We start from the raw sequence: 24654 nt of genomic DNA on the forward strand, positions 1-24654 counted from the left end.
CCATGTTTGGGAGCGCCATGCTTGATATTAGGTTAGAAAATGTGCTTGATGACCCACTACTTATTGATGATAGCTTTCCTGATGAGCAATTAAATATCATAAATCCTTCTCATACTGCTCCATGGTATGCTGATTATGCTAATTACATTGTTGCTAAGTTTATACCACCTAGTTTCACATACCAGCAAAAGAAAAAGTTCTTCTATGATTTGAGGCATTACTTTTGGGATGACCCACATCTTTATAAAGGAGTAGATGGTGTTATTAGACGTTGTGTACCTGAGAACAGGAACAGATCCTACGCAAGTGTCACTCCGAAGCTTATGGAGGACACCATGCTGGAGATAGAACTGCACATAAGGTACTGCAATCTGGTTTTTATTGGCCTACTCTCTTCAAGGATGCCCGTAAGTTTGTCTTATCTTGTGATGAATGTCAAAGAATTGGTAATATTAGTAGACGTCAAGAAATGCCTATGAATTATTCACTTGTTATTGAACCATTTGATGTTTGGGGCTTTGACTATATGGGACCTTTTCCTTCCTCTAATGGTTATACACATATTTTAGTTGCAGTTGATTACGTTACTAAGTGGGTAGAAGCTATTCCAACTAGTAGTGCTGATCATAACACTTCTATTAAAATGCTTAAAGAAGTTATTTTTCCAAGATTTGGAGTCCCTAGATATTTAATGACTGATGGTGGTTCACATTTTATTCATGGTGTTTTCCGTAAAATGCTTGCTAAATATGATGTTAATCATAGAATTGCATCTCCTTATCACCCTTAGTCTAATGGTCAAGTAGAATTGAGTAATAAGAACTCAAATTAATTTTGCAAAAGACTGTTAATAGATCTAGAAAGAATTGGTCCAAGAAACTTGATGATGCATTATGGGCCTATAGAACTGCATATAAAAATCCTATGGGTATGTCTCCGTATAAAATGGTCTATGGAAAAGCATGTCACTTACCTCTCGAACTAGAACACAAGGCTTATTGGGCTATTAAAGAACTTAATTATGATTTTAAACTTGCCGGTGAGAAGAGGTTATTTGATATTAGCTCGCTTGATGAATGGAGAACCCAAGCCTATGAAAATGCCAAGTTGTTTAAAGAAAAAGTTAAAAGATGGCATGACAAAAGGATACAAAAGCGTGAGTTTAATGTAGGTAATTATGTATTGCTATACAACTCTCGTTTAAGATTTTTTGCAGGAAAACTTCTCTCTAAATGGGAAGGTCCTTACATTATCGAGGAGGTCTACCATTCCGGTGCCATAAAAATCAACAACTTCGAAGGCACAAATCCGAAGGTCGTGAACGGTCAAAGAATCAAACACTATATCTCAGGTAATCCCATAAATGTTGAAACCAATGTTATTGAAATCATAACCCGAGAAGAATACATAAGGGACACTTTCCAGAACATTTCAGACTCCGAAAAGGAATAGGTATGTGGTACGGTAAGTAAACCGACTCCAAAACAGTTTTTAAGGCAATATTTCTCCGTTTTGGAATATTTAGAAAAATAGAAAAATAAGAAGCAGTCCGGGAAGGACACGAGGCCTCCACGAGGGTGGAGGGTGCGCCCCCTACCCCGTGGGCACCGCTTGTGCTCTCCGGACTTCGTTTTCATACACGACATGTATTTTGGTCGATAAAAATTCATTATATAATCTCCCAGGGGTTTTGACTCCAGTATCATGCAAAATCTCCTATCTTTGTTTCGAGCTGTTTTCTGTCAGGGTTGTCAAGGCCAGGCACTATGTCGTCTCCCTCCTCCTCTAACCATGAGGGCAACGATGCTTGGCTAATGAAGATAGAGCCAAAGAGAGAAGAACCTATGGAGATCAACAAGGATGAAGGGATTAAGAAGGCCATGGAGGACCAAGTTCCGGCAACAGAAGACACCCTTCAACTGGCTCACAATCTTCTTACCCCAACAGAAATCGAAGCTTTCAAGATGATTGAGTTAGCTCGTATACAAAATAAGTATCTCACACGTGAAAATATTTTGTTGAAGGAGCATATCATCGCACTCAAGGGCATTATCCACAGGTTAGAAGACCTACGCTCGTTGTGCGACTATCCATCATCAACAACTCCACCTTCTTCACCAACAAAGGAGACATAGTCACATGGGTATGGGCACTCCACTTGGCAACTGCGAAGCTTGGGGGAGTGCCCCGGTATCGTATCACCATCACTTTTATCTTTACCATTTTTCTTAGTTCGATCCTTTTGGTAATACCTTGATCTAGTAGAATAAAAGTTCTTAGTGCGATCTAGTTGTGAGTTTTGCTTTATTATCCTTCTATGTAATCGATTCCGTGAGCTATATAATAAAGATTAGTGTTGAGTCAAGGGCTTGATTCTTTTGCCATGATCTTAAGTGAATAAAAGAAAAAGAGAAAGAATAAAAAGAAACAAAGAGATCATATGGATCTCATGGAGAGTAATGAGCTCACATAGAAAAAGTATGATGAATAAAAGTTGTTGAGAGTTGACAAGCATAGTTCTGGTCATCGTTGCAATTAATAGGAAGTAATAAAGAAAGAGAGGTCTTCGCATATAGATATACTATCTTGGATATCTTTTATGATTGTGAGCACTCATTAAAATATTACATGCTAAAGAGCTGACATTGGACAAGGAAGAGAATGTAATGGGTTATGTTTTCTTACATCTGAGATGAATTATATTGTCTTGGGTCTTCCAACATGATGAGCTTGCCTTTCTCCCTCGTGCTAGACAAATTCATTGCACCAAGTAGAGATACTACTTGTGCTTCCAAATACCCTTAAACCAGTCTTGCCATAAGAGTCCACCATATCTACCTATGGATTGAGTAAGATCCATCAAGTAAGTTGTCATCGGTGCAAGCAATAAAAATTGCTCTCTAAATATGTATGATTGATTGGTGTGGAGGAAATAAGCTTTATACGATCGTGTGATATGGAAATAATAAAAGCGACAGACTGCATAATAAAGGTCCATATCACAAGTGGCAATATAAAGTGACGTTCTTTCGCATTAAGATTTTGTGCATCCAACCATAAAAGCGCATGACAACCTCTGCTTCCCTCTACGAAGGGCCTATCTTTTACTTTTATCTCCTACATTGCATAAGAGTCATGGTGATTTTCACCCTTCCTTTTTACACTTTATCCTTTGGCAAGAACAATATGTTGGAAAGATCCTGGTATATATGGCTAATTGGATGTGAGTTTTCATGAACTATTACTGTTGACATTACCCTTGAGGTAAAACGTTGGGAGGCAAAACTATAAGCCCCTATCTTTCTCTGTGTCCGATTAAAACTCCATATCCATAAGTATTGCGTGAGTGTCAGCAATTGTGAAAGTTTATATGATAGTTTAGTATGTGGACTTGCTGAAAAGCTCTTATACATTGACTCTTTCCTATGTTATGATAAATTGCAATTGCTTCAATGACTGGGATTATAGTCTGTTAGTTTTCAATGAAGTTTACGATTCACACTTGATATTGTGATTGAATTACTACTCTAGCATTAGAGATTATATGACAAGAATTATATAAGTTGTTGTTCTAAGAATGATCATGATGCCCTCATGTCCGTATTTTATTTTTATCGACACCTCTATCTCTAAACATATGGACATATTTTTCGATTTCGACTTTTCGCTTGAGGACAAACGAGGTCTAAGCTTGGGGGAGTTGATACGTCCATTTTGCATCATGCTTTTATATCAATATTTATTGCATTATGGGTTGTTATTACACATTATGTCACAATACTTATGCCTATTTTCTCTTATTTTACAAGGTTTACATAAAGAGGGAGAATGCCTCCAGCTGGGATTCTGGGCTAGAAAAGGAGCAAATATTAGAGACCTATTCTGCACAGCTCCAAAAGTCTTGAAACTTCACGGAAGATGTATTCCAAATATATAAAAAATACTGAGAGCAAGAACTTCACCAGGGGGGCCACACCCTGCCCACGAGGGTGGGGCGCGCCCTACCCCCTGGCGCGCCCCCTACCTCGTGGGCCCCCTGGTGGCCCTCCGGTGGCCATCTTCTGCTATATGGAGTCTTTCGATGGGAAAAAAAATCATAAGCCATCTTCTCGGACAAAACTCCGCCGCCACGAGGCGGAACCTTGGCGGAACCAATCTAGGGCTCTAGCAGAGCTGTTCTGCCGGGGAAACTTCCCTCCCGGAGGGGGAAATCATCGCCATCGTCATCACCAACTCTCCTCTCATCGGGAGAGGGCAATCTCCATCAACATCTTCATTAGCACCATCTCATCTCAAAACCCTAGTTCATCTCTTGTATCCAATTCTTGTCTCCAAGTCCGGGATTGGTGCTAGTAGGTTGCTAGTAGTGTTAATTACTCCTTGTAGTTGATGCTAGTTGGTTTAATTGGTGGAAGATCATATGTTCAGATCCTATATGCATATTAATACCCCTCTGATTATGAACATGTTTATGCTTTATGAGTAGTTACTTTTGTTCCTGACGACATGGGAGAAGTCTTGCTATTAGTAGTCATGTGAATTTGGTATTCGTTCGATATTTTGATGAGATGTATGTTGTCTCTCCTCTAGTGGTGTTATGTGAACGTCGACTACATGACACTTCACCATTATTTGGGCCTAGAGGAAGGCATTGGGAAGTAATAAGAAGATGATGGGTTGCTAGAGTGACAGAAGCTTAAACCCTAGTTTATGCGTTGCTTCGTAAGGGGCTGATTTGGATCCATATGTTTCATGCTATGGTTAGGTTTACCTTAATACTTTTGTTGTAGTTGCGGATGCTTGCAATAGAGGTTAATCATAAGTGGGATGCTTGTCCAAGTAAGGGCAGTACCCAAGCACCGGTCTACCCACATACCAAATTATCAAAGTACCAAACGCGAATCATATGAACGTGATGAAAACTAGCTTGACGATATTCCCATGTGTCCTCGGGAGCGCTTTACATCATATAAGAGTTTGTCCAGGCTTGTCCTTTGCTACAAAAAGGATTGAGCCACCTTGTTGCACCTTATTTACTTTTGTTACTTGTTGCTCGTTACAAATTATCTTACCACAAACTATCTGTTACCACTTATTTCAGTACTTGCAAAGAATACCTTGCTGGAAACCGCTTATCATTTCCTTCTACTCCTCGTTGGGTTCGATACTCTTACTTATCGAAAGGACTACGATTGATCCCCTATACTTGTGGGTCATCACGTGCGTCGACACCCTCAAGTTCTTCGCCGAGTCGGTTCATCATGCCCATCACCTCCTGGAAGAGCTCATGACAAACGACGCTCCGCCTACACTCGAACTCGAGCACATGGTCCATCTCGCCCTCCGCTGCGGGGCTGTGGGCGATGCCCGGCGCGGCACGCCCCCTCTTGGCAGGGGGCAGGGGGCTGGCACGGCCCCAGGCTCCGGCCGGCCCTTGCGAGGGGCCCCAACCGAACAGGTCCCGCTACTTGAAGAGGACCCCAAGGTCGAGGCTAGCCAGCTGCCGACCATGACCGGGGGAGGAGCCCCTGGCACGCCCGCTGCGCTCCGAGCAAGGCCGCGAAGAAAGGATGACGAAGGCGCGAGCTCGGGGCGCCTTGATGACGGACCGACTCCCGCGGCTGACCCCACGCCATGGGCAGCGCCTGAACCTGCAGCGCTGGAGCTTTGTGGGTGCGACGGGACGAGAGGGAGCTGCTTCTCAGGAGATTCCACGGCCTTGGCGGAAGGGGCCCTGAGGGGACAATCTTCAGGAAGGGAAGGCGGCACACAGAAGATCACCAAGATAAGGTACTTACTCGTCAACGGCGATGTACTTTCATCGCTTCAATGGCCCAAAGATACCACTGCCGCTCGGAGATCCTTTCCTCTTGCGGAGCTCCTCGAAGTCCACGCAAAGCCGACCGAAGCGCTGAACATGGCGGCCAGTGCGGGGTGTAGCCGGAGAAGTGCTCGAGAGAACAACTTCAGGGGTGCCTGGCTGTGGAGAACAGTCGGGAGCCGTCTCACCGCGACTTCCCGAGGCCTCCAGAGTTTCGGCCTCGGGAGCCGCGTGCTGCATCGCCTCAGCAACCGATGCCCCAGAATCACGGGATCCTGAGGACGACGCCCCAGGAGCCCCAGGCGGCGTCCGCACATCAGCACTCGTGCCGCCAGCCTCTAGCAACGCTCGTCCCCCTGCACCCATATTCAGGGCGAGCTCGGCACCAGCGACGAAGAGGGGAACCACGCTAGCGGGGTTCTCACGGGACCCCACCAGGCCGTCCGGACGCAGCCCCTACTCGTCAAAAGAAGGCATGCTCCCCGCGAATTTAGCCTTGTTTCCGCAGCGGTACAGCAGACAGTTCTTCCCAGGCAAGTCGTCCGGCGAAGGGACACCTGTCAGGACCTTGAGCATCGTTTGCCGCGCCCCAAGGGGGAGCCCGGACTCCTGAAACCTCATGTGGTCCTGACTGCTGAGCAAGGTCCACATCGGGCAAGAATAGCGTTGAAGCGGAGCAACCCGGCGCCTGATAAACTCCCTCACCACCATCAGCGCGGTCATGCCGCGGTCCTTCAGCATCCTTAGCCGGAGCCAGACAGGGGCAAGACGGGGGCTCGTGAGCCTCTTATGGCCCCAGCTAGAGTGGGGAACGACAGGCGCTAACGGAGCGTGGAGCAGAGGGCTGAGCACACCAGCGTCGACAAATACCCATCATGTCCAAAACTCGCTCGTAGATGGAGGAAGCTCGAAGTTGATCCCCGTGCCCACCGTCGCGGCCACAGTCTGGAAGATCACGCACCCCGAGCTTTGTCGGGGATCGGTCAGATGCAATGAGAAGAAATGGCGGAGAAGGGCCACAGAAGGAGCGATGCCCACCATGGCCTCGCACACAAAGGCAAAGACGGCGAGGAGAGTCATGGATTGGGGGTCGAGATGCAGCATATGGATCTAGTAGTGTTCAAGCACCGCATTGAAGAAGGCAGAGAAAGGGGGAATTAGGCCGGCCAAAGGGCATCGATGAAGATTGGGACCTCGGTGACCGTCCGAGCAATGCGGGCGCGAGACGCAGGCCAAGCCACCGTCTCCCCCCACTCGTTGAAACTGGTGGCGAGCATGGGACGCACCTTGTCCATGGCCTTGTCATTGAGCACCAAGGATCGGCCGACTGCAGGCTCGGCGGCTGAAGGCGCACTTGGCGGAGACATCGGCTTCTTCCCCTTGTCAGCTTGTTTCGGTGCCATGGCGATGAAGCAGGCGGAGTGCAGGTCAGATTGGAGAGGAGGGGCAGAGTCTCGAGGAAGCAGAAGGACTATGGAAGCAAGGCGTGGGCAATGGGAGAATAACTATGTAGGTTGCGAGGGCCACATAGCCAGGCGGATTCAAAGGCAGCATGGGGAAGCGGAGACGCCAACGTCCAATCAACCGCCACGCGTCAACCGAGGCCGCATGCTTTTGGCGCCCACGGCACTCCGCGCTTGATACTTTGGCTTCGCCTCGAAGCCAAACCCAAGCGCGCCTTGGGCCCGAGGGCTACTGTCGGCATCTTGGGAACGGGGGTCCCCAGACTTGCCTGCCTGCGGCCCACGGCGTGGCTGGGCTGGCAGGTCTGTATGGCCCATCTTCATCGACAAGGCATTCAAGACCCTCACGAGGGGCCAAGCCTTGCGAGGCGGACGATGCAAGACGTTCTCGGGAGCGGCCTCGCCAGGCAGGCTCGCGAGGGGCGGAGAGATCAAGGCAGGGCAAACCTCGCGAGGTCGTCCTGACGTAAGCCATGACGATCGAGACCAGGCGGGCGCCAGTGCGCAGTGTCCTCGTTTCCTCTTTGGTGCCAAGGGGGCAAGCGCAGGTGTGGAGTACCGAAGCATCAAGCAAAGGTTTCCATATTGGTGCAACGAGACCAAGACTAGAAGGACGACGGGACGGAGATCACCATGGAACCCAAGACGGCGTCATCACCAGAACCTTTGACAGGCGAAGACCACTTTTTGTCAGGATAACTTGTACTAGTTGTCCCCTTTCGAATTGGCTGTTGTTGGCTCCCTTTCCGCTCAATATTTGAGGAGAGGACCCGGGCCTATATAAGTAGAACTAGCCACCACAGTGGGGGAGGATCGACCTCATCACAAGTCGAGAGCGGATCCAAGATCATCTCACCCACACAAGTTCACCAAGCACAAAAACACCTCAACCTCAGGAGGTTGTTCTTCCCCTTGTACTGTTCATCATCAGCCCAAGAGGCAATCCACCACCACCGCACTGGAGTAGGGTATTACACCACAACGGTGGCTCGAACCAGTATAAATCTTGTGTCTTTCTGTGTTGTGAGTTCGTTCGCAAGATTTTAGAGAGATAGGGCGTGGATCGATAGGAGGCAAGCCTTCGCACGCACCTCAGTGTTCGAACCTTAAGGGTCTGCCAAAACCCGTGATCCGACAAAACTATTAAGGAGAAGCGCAACTGAAAAGAAGCAAACATCATGGTAAACCAACAAGCATAAACATAGCATGATGCGCAACCAAGTATGATGCATGTCCGGTTTAATGAGGCATGGCATGGAAAAGTGTAACAAACAATTCTACAAATTAAGTGAAGCTCAAACACCACATTCATTTATTTTGTTCTCTCCCGTTTATGTACCCAACAATATTAAATATTGTTAAATAGGAAAGAGGTGAAGCATAATTAAACTAACTATTTAGACAAGTTTAAATGAGGCCGAAAACATCAAACAAGCATTCCGGTAAATCCCCATGTCATATAGCAATTTAATGTAGACAATAGTTTTAAACATTTTAAATGTTGTTATCATGATGCAGATGACATATACAAGTTTTATGCAATTTTATCAAAATGTTGACATAAGCATGATATGAAGCATTTGTCACCGTGGCGAAATGAAAGCAGTGCCACGACAACGACAACGGAATGGTGCCACGACAACATTCCGATGATCCGACAACTCATTGAGATACCGGTGCAAAAGAGCAAGTGTGCAGATGTGCGGAACAAGAGAGATGGTGGGGTGATCCCGGTTACCGGGGTCCCATGGGTCGGCGGCATGGCAAACGAGGAACGTGCAATGACAACTCGGAAACGGTGCAAACACGAGCATCTCATACGGCACACATGCATTCGGTCCACTGGTCATCGTCTCGGTGGTATACCTTTGAAGTGTGTGTTTTCGGAACAGATCAAGTTCGGCACTGATGGTGGTGGAGCAGTGGCTTTGCGCGAACAGGGCCACGGTGGAGGTCGCCGTCGGGCGCACAAGCATGCTGGGCAAGGCGTCCTCGGGTCATGGAGAAGAGGATGCCAGAGCAAGGGAAGGAGGACGACGCAGGGGAACGGTTGGGACGCCGCAACCGGGGGGAGGGGTCCCACGACGAGGGTGGTTGGGCTCCGCCGCAAGGTGGAGGTGGGCGGCAGGAGCAACTCAGGCGGCAGCGCTGCACGGGCCAAAGGCGCGTCCTGGAGAGGAGCTTGATGGAGCGAGCGCGGTTGCTCCGATCGGTGCCTTGTCGGAGCAGCGACAGACGCACGGGGCGACGGCCATGGACGGTCTTGAGGCGCCGGGGAGAGAGAGGCCAGAGGGCGCGGAGGCGGAGCCTTGCTGGAGAAGGAGTGGAGGGACGGCAGCGGTGACAAGGCTTAGGGATCGAGCGGGATGAGTGGCTGGCGGCGGAGTGGGGAACGAGAGGAGAGATGGGGTTCGGGAGCGACATATCGAGAGATTTTTTTTAGGGTAAAGCACACTTTATTGATCATAAACCACAGTTTATGGGATACAATTTGCATGGGGGTGAACAAGCCAAATATGACGCCCCTGCTGAAGAGTAAGAGAAGATCTAGCTATATTATGAGCATCGCTATTCGACGCTCGGCCTTCGAAAACAAAGATACAATTAAAAACAGAAGCTCGTGAGTTTATTTCTGATATGATCGCTCCATACTTTCCCTTATAACCCTTGTTGATATCATTGATCACCTGCGTGGAGTCTGACGCTATAACAAAATCTGGAATCTGCAGGTCTTCGGCCAACGACAGCGCCTCTCGACAGGCAATAGCTTCCAATGTTGCTGCTTCCACGACCCCTGGAATCACCAAGGCAGAGCTACCCAAGTAGTTTCCTTCACCATCTCTACATATAGCTGCTGCTGACCCACCCCTGTTGAACCGCGCTACACCGGCATCAACATGAATCTTGGCAATGCCTGCCGGCGGCGCCTTCGGCCGTGCTCTAGGCGCAGCGTTTGGTCGACTTGTAACCCCCGTGTTGACTATCGGCTTGCGGGTTTCCAGGCTCTAAAGCTCACTTATAAATCTCAGAACGAAGTCATGGGTGGAGTAAGGGCTTTGGAAAATTCCCTCATGGATAGCTTGACGTCTAGCCCACCAAATTGCCCATAGTGTTACTGACAGCTTGACAAAGGATGCATGCGATAATAGCTCCATCATGGTAAAAAGCCAAAGTTTGGCGTTAGGCTCAGTCGAAGCACTTAGGTTTTCAACTATTTCTTCCTCTGATAAGGCCCAGACACATCTCGCTGAGGTACACTGTAACAATGAGTGTCTCCAAGAATCCGGCGCACCACACAATCCACATGTGGACGTTGTAGACATACTTCGGTGCGCTCGAATATCCTCAGTGGGCAAGGATTGTCTCGCAAGTCGCCACAAGAACATCCGGACTTTACCGGGTACTTTGACTTTCCACAAATACTTCCAGGATGTCCCCTCCGCGTGAACGCTTGACGATCCGGCTGTTTCCTCCAACCAAGCCTCTCTCCGTTGCCTAGTTGAGACGAGCATAGCATAAGAGGAACATACTTTAAAGACTCCCGTTTTCTCATAGTGCCAAGACCAGAAGTCGGGGACATTCCTTGTACAGAGAGGAATACCCAGCACCATTGGGACATCCATTGGCATGAACACTTGTACAACTCTTTCTCTATCCCATGCAGCAGCGGTAGCATCAATCAGTTCTGAGACTTGTACGGGTGGGTTTGCTACCCTACTCCCATATGGCCGCATCATTTCAGTGCGTGGCAACCAATTATCGTTCCAGATGTTAGTGGTTTCTCCGTTGCCGATCCGTTTCACCAGCCCCTGCTTCAATACTCCTTTACCTTCTATGACAGCCCGCCAGATTTGGGAAGGGTGGCTTCCCAGAGAGGCCTCCAAGAAGGGCGTTGTGGGGAAGTAAACACTTCTGAGGATACGGGCACTAAGGGACTCTGGGTTTTGCAAAATCCTCCATGCTTGCTTGGCTAGCATCGCCATGTTGAAAAGTTCAAAATCTTTGAAACCCAAGCCTCCCATATTTTTAGGTTGTGTCATTGCCTTCCATGATACCCAGTTCGACTTTCGTTGTCCATTCTTGCCTCCCCACCAAAATTTCTGAATCAACATATTCAAGTGCTCACACAATCCTCTTGGCAGTTTAAAGCATGACATGGAATATACGGGGACAGCTTGTGCTACTGCCTTGATCAACACTTCCTTACCTGCCATAGACAAGTTTTTCTCTATCCACCCTTGTACTTTGCTCCAAAGTCTATCTTTCAAGTATTTAAAAGCACAATTCTTTGAAGAACCAATGTCACTAGGCATACCAAGATATTTCTCATTCAAGGTTTCATTGGGTACATGGAGTATACCTTTGATTTGCTGGCGTACATTATCAGAAACTCCCTTGCTGAAAAAGATTGAAGACTTGTCATAGTTTATGCGTTGTCTAGAAGCTTGACAACAAGTATCCAAGACTTGGTGCACCTCCGTAGCACCCATACTATTTGCCTTAAAAACAGCAGTCTGTCATCTGCGAATAGCAAATGGTTCACTGGTGGCGCCGTAGGTGCCACTGTTAAACCATGAAGATTGGATGACCCACTTTTTGATTTCAAAAGGCACGAAAGGCCCTCTGCTGCAATCAAGAACAAGTATGGGGATATAGGGTCCCCTTGTCTTATACCTTGTGAAGGTGAAAACTGCTCCAGTTTCCTCCCATTCATCATCACAGAAAATTTAACCGAGCTTACCATATCCATAATGATGTTTACCCACCTTTCAGTAAAGCCCAGTTTTAACATGATAGCCCTCAAGTATGCCCATTCAACTCTATCATAGGCCTTCATCATATCCAGCTTGAGAGCGCAGTGCTGATTCTTCTTTGCTTTGTTTCTCTTCATAAAATGCAAACATTCATATGCAGCGATGATGTTGTCCGTTATAAGGAGACCTGGAACAAAATCTGATTGCTCCTCCGATATTATCTCTGGCAGTACTTGCTTTAACCGGTTAGATATCACTTTCGATGCAATTTTGTATAGAACATTGCATAAGCTAATCAGTCGGAATTGTGAGAGTAGTGTAGGATCTTGTAAGATTAGGGAAACCACACACTGTGGTGCCTTGTATTGATTAATATATATAGGATACAAGGAGGAGTTCGTATCGTACAATATACGGACACCTATACAAGGACTACACATATACAACCGTATAACTATACAAAACCAATACGGTTATATATTCTAACACCCTCCCTCAGTCATAAACGGGCGTCGGCGAATGTTAAGACTGTCCCGAAAATCCAAAAAGAGAGGAGATGGCAATCCTTTGGTGAAAATGTCCGCAAATTGAGAAGAACTCGGAACGTGAAGAACCCGGACCTCGCCTGTGGTGACACGATCTCGCACAAAGTGTAAATCGATCTCCACATGCTTGGTGCGCTGATGATGAATGGGATTCGGTGTCATGTAAACAGAGCTCACATTGTCACAAAACACCACAGTGGCACCAGTCACCGGTCGATGAAGCTCCTGAAGAAGCTGCCGTAACCAACATGTTTCAGCCACGACATTTGCAACTGCCCTGTATTCGGCCTCGGCACTGGAGCGAGAGACCGTGTGTTGCCGCTTAGCAGACCATGACACCAAGTTAGTGCCAAGAAATACATAATAGCCAGAGGTAGACCGGCGAGTGTCAGGGCAACCTGCCCAATCAGCGTCAGAATAGGCCAGCAATTTGTTGGAGCTGCGTCGAAACAAAGTGAGGCCATGGCCGGTAGTACCGCGGATATAGTGAAGCACACGCTTCACAAGGAGCAAATGATTAGCCCGAGGATCATGCATATGAAGACAAATCTGCTGCACAGCATAAGAGATGTCCGGCCGAGTGAACATGAGGTACTGAAGACCGCCTGCAATACTATGATACTCGGTGGGATCTGCAATTGGATCACTGGACTTGGCTGAAAGTTTGGAGGTAGTATCAACTGGAGTAGAGATGGGTTTGCACTGCAACATGCTAGCTCTGTCAAGAAGATCCAATGCATACTTCTCCTGGGAGAGGAACAAACTATCCTTGCTGCGTGTGACAGAGATGCCCTGAAAATAATGAAGATCACCCATATCTGTCATACTGAATTCGGTACGAAGAGAGGCAATCAAGTTGTGCAACAATGTCGAGGAAGATGCAGTCAGGATAATGTCATCCACATAGAGCAGGAGATAGGCCATGTCAGCACCACGCCGATAGACGAACAATGAGCTGTCGGACTTGGAGCCAATGAAACCAACCGATGCAATGAATGAAGCAAACCGCTGAAATCATGCTCGAGGCGCCTGTTTCAAACCATAGAGTGATTTGTTGAGACGACAAACCTTATCAGGGAAACGAGGATCAGTGAACCCAGAAGGCTGACGAGCATAAACAGTCTCGATGAGAGTGCCATTGAGGAATGCATTCTTGACGTCAAGCTGATGAATGGACCAGTCACTAGAGAGAGCAAGAGAGATCACTGTTCGAATAGTGGCTGGCTTAACGACCGGGCTGAAAGTTTCATCAAAGTCGATACCTTCCCGCTGAGTAAATCCACGAAGCACCCAACGAGCTTTGTAGCGATCCAAAGAACCATCAGACTTCATCTTGTGACGGTAGATCCACTTACCAGTAACAATGTTAGCATTGCGAGGTGGATCAACGAGGTCCCAAGTGTTGTTGGAGAGAAGAGCACCATACTCCTCAACCATAGCGGAATGCCAATTTGGATCCTTGAGAGCACCACGATAAGTCTTCGGTATTGGAGATAAACCCTCAACATGAAGATCAAATATCTTTTTTGGCTACACAATGCCCTGTTTAGCACGAGTGGCCATGGCGTGGGATGGTGGCGGTGGAGGGCCCCGCGGTCGGCGGGTCCGGGGTAGATCCACAGCAGCAGGAGCCGGCGACGGCGTTGCCGGCGGTGACACGGCTGCAGTAGGAGGACTCCCAGCAGGGCCGCCATCGGGACTCCCAGCAGGGCCCTCGGCAGAAGCTTGTGCCCGAGGCGACCGGGGAAAGGTCGGTGGCGGCGACCGAGGCGAGGTCGGTGGCGGCGACCGTGGAGGGGGCCGTGGCGGTGGTGACAGCGACCGTGGTGGCGACCGTGGGGCCGCGTCCGGGGTCACCGTGCCTGGCACGGTGAACGGCATCAACGAGACCGGCTGCTCAGTACCCTGCAAAAAATCATAAGTGTGCAGGGAAGGAGTAGGAGTTGACGAAGATGGAGTGGAGGCAAAGGGAAAGGTTGACTCATCAAACACTACATGACGAGAGATGATGATCTTTTGGGTGGAACGATCAAGGCAACGATAGCCATGATGCCGTGATGGGTACCCTAGAAACATGCATGGCACGGAGCGAGGCGCAAGTTTGTGCAGAGCAACGACTGTGGTGTTGGGGTAACATAGACATCCGAAAACCCGAAGACCAGCATAGGCAGGATCTACGCCAAGTAAGGCACGAAAAGGGATACGATCCGAGATTGCCTTGGAAGGCAGCCGATTATGCAACATAACGGCGGTGTGAAGGGCTTCGACCCAAAAACGAGGTGGCATACTAGCTTGGATAAGGAGTGTACGAGTTATGTCATTAAGAGTACGAATGATGCGTTCGGCTTTGCCATTCTATTGCGAAGTGTATGGACATGAAAAGCGGAGTGCAATTCCATGGTGCTGGGCAAACGAATGGAGGAGTGAATTATCGAACTCACGACCATTATCACACTGAATAGCCTGCAAGTGTGCACTAAACTGGGTGAGCGCTAAAGCATGAAGGGACGACAAGTGCGAGAAGGCTTCAGACTTAATCCGTAGAGGGTAAACCCATGCATACTGAGTAAAATCATCGAGACAAACGAGATAATACTTAAAGCCAGAAATACTCTCAAACAGGAGATGTCCACAAATCACAGTGAATTATTTGAAACGGAGTAGTGGTTACACGATTGGTGGAGGAAAAAGGAAGACGAACATGACGACCTAACTGACAAGCATGACACAAACTACTTTTATTCTTTTCCCTAGGGATGATCGAAGAATGAGCTAATGAATCCATAACGGGCCGCCCAGGGAGCCCAAGCCGACGTTGCCAGAGTGCTGCATCGGCGACGAGGAAGGCGTGTGGCTGACTGGTAGAGGAAGGATGGATGGAGTAAAGAGCTCCGACGCTATTGCATCTGAGAATCTCGGTCCTGGTTAGAAGATCCTTCACAGAAAAAATGAGGGGGTCAAATTCGACAGATACACGATTATCAATGGTGAATTGACGAACAGACAAAAGGTTTTTAACTATGTTAGGAACTACTAAGACATTACAAAGGTAAAGAGGACGAGAGGTGGTGGAAATAGGAAGACGTGCATGCCCGGTACCGGTGATCGGAAGGGTGGAACCGTTACCGACAACGACAGCACGCCAAGAGGAGGAGGGGGGAGACACGGAGTTGAGCATACCGGGATCGGAGGCGAAGTGGGAGGAGGCGCCGGTGTCCATCACCCACTCCCTGGTGGGTGCTAGCAGCCCCATGGTCTGGAACTGATGCATGAGCGCGGCCTGGTCCCACGAAGCAGTTGTTGATGCCGATGATGATGGAGCCGGACAGGGGAGTTCGTAGGAGGACTGTCCAGGGGTGTAGTCGTAACTGTAGGGGGCAATGCCGTACGGGCTTTGGGCGTAGAACGCATGCGACAACGGGGTGTGCCGAGGCGTGTAGCCTGGAGCTGGGGCGTAGGCGGGCGGCACACGGCCGAGCAGCCCCCCTGGCCATAGGGCCACATCTGGATGGCACCGTTCCAGGGGTGCTGTGGTGAGGGCCAGGAAGGAGTGGCAGCCGGTGGGGTCGTGGGCGCCGGGATGATCTCCTTGGCGACGCCAACGGGGGTCTTCTTCTTCTTCTTCTTTCCTTTTCCAGAGGCCTTGCCAGGGTTGCCGGTGTTGCCAGGGTTGCCGGCGGTGTTGGTGAAGAGGGCCGTGTTTGAGTTGCGGGCGCGGCGATTTTTGCGCTTCATGTCCTGGAGCGCGAGCAACGAGCGGCACTACGCGAAGGTCATGCCCGGCATGAGGGAGATTAGATCAGCAGCAGCCTCGTACTGCTCAGAGAGGCCGTTGAGGCAGTGGACCACCATCTCAACATCATCAACGGGGGCGCCAAGATCCGCAAGCCCATCAGAGAGGGATTTGACCTTCTGAAGATACTCGGCCATGCTCATCTCTCCCATCTTGACATCGCCGAGCTCGGCCGTGAGGTGGAGCTGACGATTGATCTTGTGGTCGTTGAAGAGACCGTTGATGCTGTTCCAGAGATCGACGACGAGGGGATCGTCACCGGGCGTCATGACGGCGTCAAGGATGCTGAGCGAGACAGACCCACAGAGCCAAGAGACGACGGTGGCGTCGAGGAGAGACCACTCCGGGTTTGGCGCGTCGGGGGCGTCAAAGTCGAGGTGATCCAGGAGGGCGTACTTGCGGCAAGCGGCGCGGAAGAAGGTGCACCACTGACAGTGAACGCCGGTGTCAAGCGCGAGCTTGACGGGAACGTGTCCCTTGATGGAGTGCAGGCCGACGGCCTGGGCGTGCAGCGAGGTCAGGGAGAAAGACCCCGCGCTCGTCCCAGATCCATCGGGGGCGGTCGCGAGAGGCAGCTTGGCCTTGGCGGCTTCGGCGGCCTCGGCGTCCTGGCGCTCCTTGGCCGCGGCCAGCGCCTGGTTCGTGGCATCCGCGTCGAGCTGCGACATGGAGGCGGCGATCGTGGCGCGGCGACGGCGATCGGGGTGGTGGCTTCGGTGGCAGCGGAAAGAGGAGGAGGGCGGCACAGGCTAGGGTTAGGGTTTTAGGCTCTATACCATGTAAGATTAGGGAAACCACACGTTGTGGTGCCTTGTATTGATCAATATATATAGGATACAAGGCGGAGTTCGTATCGTACAATATACGGACACCTATACAAGGACTACACATATACAACCGTATAACTATACAAAACCAATACGGTTATATATTCTAACATTTTACCTTTGGTATTAGTACCAACACCGTCTCGTTAATGCAGGCCGCTGACTCTGTCCCATCGATAATGCTCATTACTGCTCCCGTGACCTCATCACCACAAATGTCCTAGTGACGCTGAAAAAAGTGGGCGGGGAACCCATCCGGCCCCGGAGCTTTTATAGGAAACATCTGAAACAAACCACGTTTTACCTCCTCCTTATCATATGGTGCATTCAACATTGTGTTCATGGCCTGCGCCACCTTCACCGGGACTGTCTGGAGGACTTCTTCCATGTCATGAACCCCCTCTGATGTATATAGGTTCTTGTAAAACTCAGTGGTCATTGCTTCCAATTTTGCCTTATCCTCCGTCAGGCTCCCGTCAGGGTGCGCCAAAGCCTTTATTTGGTTCTTACGTCGTCTTCTGTTGGCCCGTAGATGGAAAAAGTACGTATTTTTGTCACCGTGGGCGAGCCATTCCAGCCTTGCACGTTGTCTCCAGAGTATCTCCTCACGGTGATACAGTTCAATAAGGTGATCTGTGACCTTTACTTCCACATGTGATGGAGCCGACCTCGCCGGCTGGGAGCGCAACATTTCCAGCTGTTGCTTTAGTGATTGATTTCCTGGCGAACACTTCCAAAAGTCTCCCGATCCCAGTTGGATAAATCCACCGAGAGAGCCCCCAACTTTTTTTTAGTGCATGGACAGACTCGGCCGGAGTAGCTGTCCAGCCATCTTTCACACAGTCGAAAAGGCTTGGGTCCCTCTCCCACATGAGTTCATATTTAAAGCTTCTGGGGCCCATCTTGCATGCATGCACATCGATCATGAGAAGGAGAGCCGAATGATCAGAAGATGCTGAATTTATGTGTTCAAGTGTCGCGTTTGGGTAAGAGAGCACCCAGTCAGAGCTAGCAACACATCTGTCGAGGCGTACACGGGTGAACGTACCCCCGGTTACCTTTCTTTCAAACGTCTAGCTGTTCCCCTTGTATCCAATATCAGTTAAACCGCACGTGTCCAGAGCATCCCGAAAGGCATCCATTTGTGCTTGGCTTCTGTTTCCAACCCCGTCATGCTCGTGACCATGTAACACTTCATTAAAATCTCCAATCACTGCCCATGGAAGGGTACTCGTACCTGCAATACCTCGTAACATGTTCCATGTTTTATACCTCTCGTTCACCTGAGCTTCTCCATACACAAAGGTAACTCTAGATTTAACTCCAACCAAGTCATCAACAATTACGTCAATGTGATACTCCGAGTAACCAACAACTTCAACTTTTATTGAATCATTCCAGAAAATTCCCAAACCACCACTTCTACCTCTACTACTAACAACATAACTCTTATTAAAACCTAAAGTACTGGATAAATTCTCAACACGTGAGCCTTCTATCTGAGTTTCCAGGATACAAAGAATAGAAGGGGCATGCTGCCTCGTCATGTCACGAAGCTCCTTAACTGTCGTGGGTTTGCCAGCCCCGCGACAGTTCCAGCATAGGAGACTCATTGCGCTAGGCACGACCCCTCATGGGAGCCCGCCAAGAGCGCGTTTGAAAACTTGTCATTGGAAATGTTCCTCCCATTATTCTTGTCATTTGATGATGGGGTTGGCCGGTTCCTCTTCGGCTCATGCTTGGAGGAAGGGCTTAGGGGGACCGATGCATTCTATGGGTTTGATCCGCCCTCTAGCATTAACACAGTTTTTGCCACCCCCGGTCCGGCCAGGGTCTCTGTCTGGGCTGCCCCACTTTTCCTGTTTGAACCAGCCTCGTCCATCTCAGCATCAGCTTCCCCATCATTCTTGCGATCATCTCCTCCATCATACATGAAAGGATCAACCCCACTGCAGCCACCATTGCGGCCTCCTCTTCGTCCTCCTCTTCGGCCCCGTCCGCCACCTGGCCCTTGACCGGTCCGCATAACCCACGATGCCCGTAGTTTCTTAAAAATCAGTGCTTCTGGTGGGTGGATTCCGGTACCGTGCTCCTTGAAGAGATGACCAAGCATGCCGCACATAGCACACCAGTCCGGTAGCTTTTCATATTTGACCCGGTATATCTGGCGCTTCCCCTCTCTGATCATTGACACTGCATTCTTCAGCGGTTTAGTGACATTGATCCTGATCCACACGCGATGAAAGTTCCCCGTGAAATCTTGCGGCTGGGGTTCAGCATAGAGTACTTCCCCCACTTTCGCCGCTAGGGATGGCACTAGGTGGGCATACAGGGGCGGTACGTCATGAACTTGTGCCCAGATATCAATGGTGTCGAGGGGGACTGTTGATGGTTTAGCAAGTCCATCGTAAGGCTTGAGGATGACATCGTCGCCCCGAAAGTGCCAAGGCCCCTCCTGGGTTACTCTTTCCCAATCACCTAAACAAGAAAATTGGACGGTGTAGAGATTTTCTTCCAGCGGCTTGAATTTCACTTCTTGGGCTAGATCCCATGCCGCCCTCATGTTCCGGAAGAACCAGTATTGACTGTAGGTTTTGGAGCAGTGAACCTTGGCTAGGGCAATCCAGCGGGCCGCCTCCGGCGGCGCCGCTTCCTCGTCAAAAACCACATCGTCCAGGTCCTCCTCCCGGAGACCCAGCTCTTTCATCATTGTTTCCACTTCGTCGACCTCCTGTGAACCTGGCGCAGCAGTGTTCGAAGTCGAGTTGAAGCCATCGCGAAACCCTAACCCAATGGGTGAGTATCGGGTCTTTTGGAGAAACCCTAAAAGACACTCTCCGCCCTGCCGCCACCGCCTGGCTCAGGATGACCCGCGGCCGCCCTAGAACACGAGCCGGCGTCGGGCCGAGAGAGGAGAGGTAGGGGAGGCAGATCTCAACGGCGGCGACCACGTCGCCCCGGGAGGAACACAAACCCTAACTAGAGGGAAAAAGCTGAGACTCCTGACATATCGAGAGATGGGATCGGTCAGGCTAGGGTTAGAGCCGGGCCTTGGTGCAAATGGGCCGGCCTAACTGCAGGTTGCAGCTGGTGGGAGGTCCAGCCAGGCTCTTCTCTCTCTCTCTCTCTTATTTACTAATAACAAAGAAGAAAAGGAGAAGAAAGGAGGTGTTAGGGGAAGAAGTTGGACACACGGATAAATTTCCCGGACTCATGAAAAAGCGCTTGGTCCGAGAAAATAGAAGTTGGCACGAATGCAAGATTTAAATTCAAACTCATTTGAATATCATTTGAATGGGTTTGAATTGGGACTAGGTTTAGGAGTGGCCAAAATGTTGAGATTTTTGGTGGAGCTCCAGAAAGTGATGAAAGAATTTATGGGCAAAGTTGGAGACCAAGAATTGAGATAACAAAAGCATGGAATATTTTGCAAGTGTGTTATGGTTAATTCCAAAACAATGGAATATTTATGTAGCTCCCTAAATATTGAGAGGATATGTTATAAAGTGAACTCACCATGTGAATTCCCTTGATTTAAATGGATCAAAGATCCACACAATTTATTGAGCCGAGTTTTAAAAAGGGTTGCATGATGACATGATGCAATGCAAATGATGTAATAAAGAATGCAACGAATAAAACAAATCACACGACAAAACTCGGAATCCATGGAAGGCATCTGGAGCGCCGGTATTGGTGCGTCACAAATCTATGGCCCCGGGGTCTATTTTCCGTCATATAAGTTTCCGGTCTACTATTCTGCAATCTTTTACTTTCCTATCTATAAAGCAAAAATACCAAAAATATTTACTTTATCGTTTGTTTAGTTTCATCTATCTCTATCAGGTCTCACTTTTGCAAGTAACCGTGAAGGGATTGACAACCCCTTTATCGCGTTGGGTGCAAGTTATTTGATTGTTTGTGCAAGTATTAGGTGCTTTGTGCGTTGTCTCCTACTGGATTGATACCTTAGTTCTCTAACTGAGGGAAATACTTATCTCTACTTTGCTGCATCACCCTTTCCTCTTCAAGGGAAAAACCAACGCAAACTCAAGAAGTAGCACCGACCGGATGGATCAAAAATTGCAAAGAAAATCAAGAAGAATGGTGGCATTGGAGCATACAAACAAGAGTTGATTGTGTTGGTGGAGGTGCATTGGCAGCCGACCAGAAGGATGAGAAGGTGACTTTTGTCTATGATATGAAGATGATGGAGGAGAAGTGGAAGGCAAAGGTGACAACTCGAGAGAGGAAGGTGCTAGCGGAAGAAAAAGGAATTGAACTTGAGATGAAAAGGCTTGCATTGCAGATCGAGGAAAAAATGAAAAAGACTGAGCTTGAGGAGCAAAAGCTTACATTGGCGGTCGAGGAGCAACAAAGTAGGAGGGTGGTCAAGGACCTCTCTATCATATTCATGGATCCCAGCAACATGGTCGAGAGCCGAGACAATATTGGGAGTTCAGTTGTGGGGGCATCTTAGCTAGATGTGTGGTGGCGACAACCACGGAGGAGGCGGCAATGGTGGCATCGCCGGTGACGATGCTAGTGCATGAGGCCCATGCTACGATGGCTTTTGGTCCACCATGTGTTGGTGGTTTTTGGAATGACTTGTTCATTCGGTGCCTTTTGGCACCTATGGTTTATGTTTAACGGATTGGATGAGCTTTATTTATCACCTAGTTTAATTATGATATGATGCATTTGAAATGTTTATGTTTTCTTTCAAATGTAATGGTTTTGTTTTAATTGTTTGACCAAAGGTTTGGAAGAGTTGGAAAAGCAATAGGGGATTAAATACGGGGGATCTGCTAGCTGTGAAAAGGTTCAATCCCTCAAAAAAATTGACTTTTGAGGATAAGGAGAAGGTTTACCGGATTAAGTTTAGGAGATCTATTAGAGATGCTCTTAGTGTGCTACCATCTTTCACTGTTTCCTTCCCCCAAGATTTCATCTCATAGCTTTAGAGAGTGATGTTGATTTGCACGCCAGGTCCCGCCACCCATCAGTTATGTTGATGGGATGTGGAGGCGAGAATTTTAGCATCAATACTCCTTTGCAATTTGCATGCATGCGAATATGGTAAAAAATAGATGTCATTGGTTGTTTTGATACTGGGAAATTTAAAATGTATAACAGCAAAAAATGTAATAAATCCCAAACCTCATATCTTATTTACGATCTATCTTCACAATTGGATTTGTCTCGACGAGAGCTTTGATATTGGATACCATATGTGTATGCTTCCGTAGAAAAATCAGTTTAAAAGTTGAGCACCAAGTGATTTATAGAGTTATCACCATACAGGTACCAGAGTTGCCACGTGATAACTTTGGTAACAAAAAGTTGGGTGACGATTTCATGAACTCTGGGAATCAGGTATCGAAGTGCTTGTCAATACGAATGTAAATTGTCAATGAGAATCCGAATCCGAGCTTTGTAATATTCTTACACCAAACTGCTCCCTTCATTTATATGCACTCTAATATTAGTATTTTCTCAAGTCAAAATTTGTTAATTGACCAAGTTTATAGAATAACTGAATTTATCATCTAATGTATTTTCACGTCCTATATTTGTTATTGTAAATATTCATATTTTCATGTAAACGTGGCCAAATTTTATAAACTTTTTTTTTGAAAAGCTTCATAATTTTTTTGATTCAACGAAAATTTAATAAATGAATGACATGAGTGAGTTCCTTCATACCCGAAGAAACTCACTCATGTCATTCATTTTTTTCTCTTTCCCTGTGTGGTCTTAGTAATTTTAGGTTTTCCCTTTATGTACAGCTAGTTTTTTTATCATTTTTTTAGATGAGCTCTTTTATCAGTTGGTTGTATGGAATTTATCATGCGGATGGAAATCGGTGGAAGGAAAGTCACACGCACGCGCTAAGAGCATCTCCACCCGTCTCCCCAGGAAGACCCCCAAGAGCACTTTTCCAGCGCCGGCGGTCAAAAAAGTTTCCACTCGCGCCCCCAGGAGCACAAATATCGCCGGATTTGGCCAAAACTATGGCCGGCGCTCTCATCCCATTCCCAGGATCCCGGGGGGCAGCTGGGGGAGGAGAGAGACTACTTTAGTTGCTTTGGACCCATTGTCAGCCTCCCACTCCCTCTCTCTCATCGCTTTTCCTTCGGGCCCACCCACGTGATCTCTTTTCTCTTTCTCTCCCCCACCAACTCCTGCCCGCACAGAACGCCTCGCCGACGACGTCCAGCTACGCCGGACCCGCCGAGCTTGCCGCCCCGCATCCTCCTCGCGCTTGGCCCTCGCTGCCGCCGCCGCTGTCCCCGCGCGGGGGCCGCCGCCGCTGTGGAAAAAAAATTCTATTCCTTCGTGGTGTCCCAGTACCTCAAGGCTCACGCGCGCCCCGTCCAGGCACCGGAGCCCCCGCGCCCGCCGCGCGCCGATCCCGAAGTGCTCCGCCAGGGCCGCCGCCGCCGCCTCCTCGTCCTCCACCTGGCCGTCGTCCCCGGCGGCGGCCGGCCCGAAGCACCCCTGCGCGCCCTGCGCGAGGAGCACGTCGAGCGAGTCGACGACGCCCACGGGCTCCGGCGCGCCCAGGCCGAAGGCGGCGAAGGCCTCGCGCATGCGCGGGCAGCCGGTGCGCCGGATGCCGTGGCCCGCCCACACGCGGCCGTCCAGCAGCTCGAAGATGTCCGGGAAGACGTCCTCGAACGAGGGTGCGCCGGAGGAGGCGGAGAGGACGCCACCATCGGCGCCGGCGTCGTCCGGGCGGATGAGGGTGGAGTAGCTGGAGACCTCGACGAGGCGGCGTGGGCAGACGAGGATGGTGGCGAACTCCAGCAGGCTGCACTCGCCGGGCAGCGACAGGGACTGCGCAGCCTCCACGTCGAAGAACACCATCTCCCTCTTCTTGGTGGTCGCCATTGGTTCCGGCAAGCAACTCGGTGATGGTTTCTTGGCGATGGAGCTTTGTTTGTTTGTTTCTTGCTTGAAGGAATGGAGGAGAGAAGAGATGGGAGAATGGATGATCCCTGTCTTGTCGGAGGAGCCTGCCGATGGAGCTCTGGGGGCGCAACGAGTGGAAAAAATTCCACCCCCAAGCCGAAGTTTTCGCCGGCAGCCTCCCAGGAGGCGAAAAAATACCTCCTGGAGAGGCCAACAGCTGGAGATGCTCTAAAGGACTGACCGTTCGGGCGTTACAAAATCGTACGTTGAATTATTGGTGTCAAACTTTGATCACATTGTTACTGGTCGGTGGTACTAGTACTACTTGCACCTTGAGTCCATGTCGTCACCGCTTTTAGTTTAACTAGTCACCTGCCAATCGGATCTTCACCGCAGTTCCTTATCTACCAAGTTCCTTAGGAGCAAAGGCATGGATCAGATAGGCCACAACCTTTGCTATTATAGTGCAAGAACATATTTTAAACAAACGAGACATCTCTATATATTGTGTCCATCTCTAGCATATACCCATCCAA

At 49.1% G+C, this 24654-nt stretch overlaps 1 protein-coding gene across 1 annotated transcript; it reads right to left on the reverse strand.

Moving 5' to 3' along the window:
* Positions 1–23230: 23230 nt before the first annotated feature.
* LOC125535561 (protein NEN4-like) lies at positions 23231–24097 on the reverse strand. The gene has a single exon (XM_048698626.1). The coding sequence runs from the start codon at positions 24095–24097 to the stop codon at positions 23231–23233; it is 867 nt and encodes a 288-aa protein (XP_048554583.1).
* Positions 24098–24654: the final 557 nt, after the last annotated feature.

Source organism: Triticum urartu, chromosome 2, assembly GCF_003073215.2.
Source record: "Triticum urartu cultivar G1812 chromosome 2, Tu2.1, whole genome shotgun sequence".
NCBI lineage: Eukaryota > Viridiplantae > Streptophyta > Magnoliopsida > Poales > Poaceae > Triticum > Triticum urartu.

Excerpts from the sequence above, each read along its gene's own strand:
- LOC125535561 (XM_048698626.1), bottom strand. The coding sequence starts at position 24,097 with ATGGCGACCACCAAGAAGAGGGAGATGGTGTTCTTCGACGTGGAGGCT.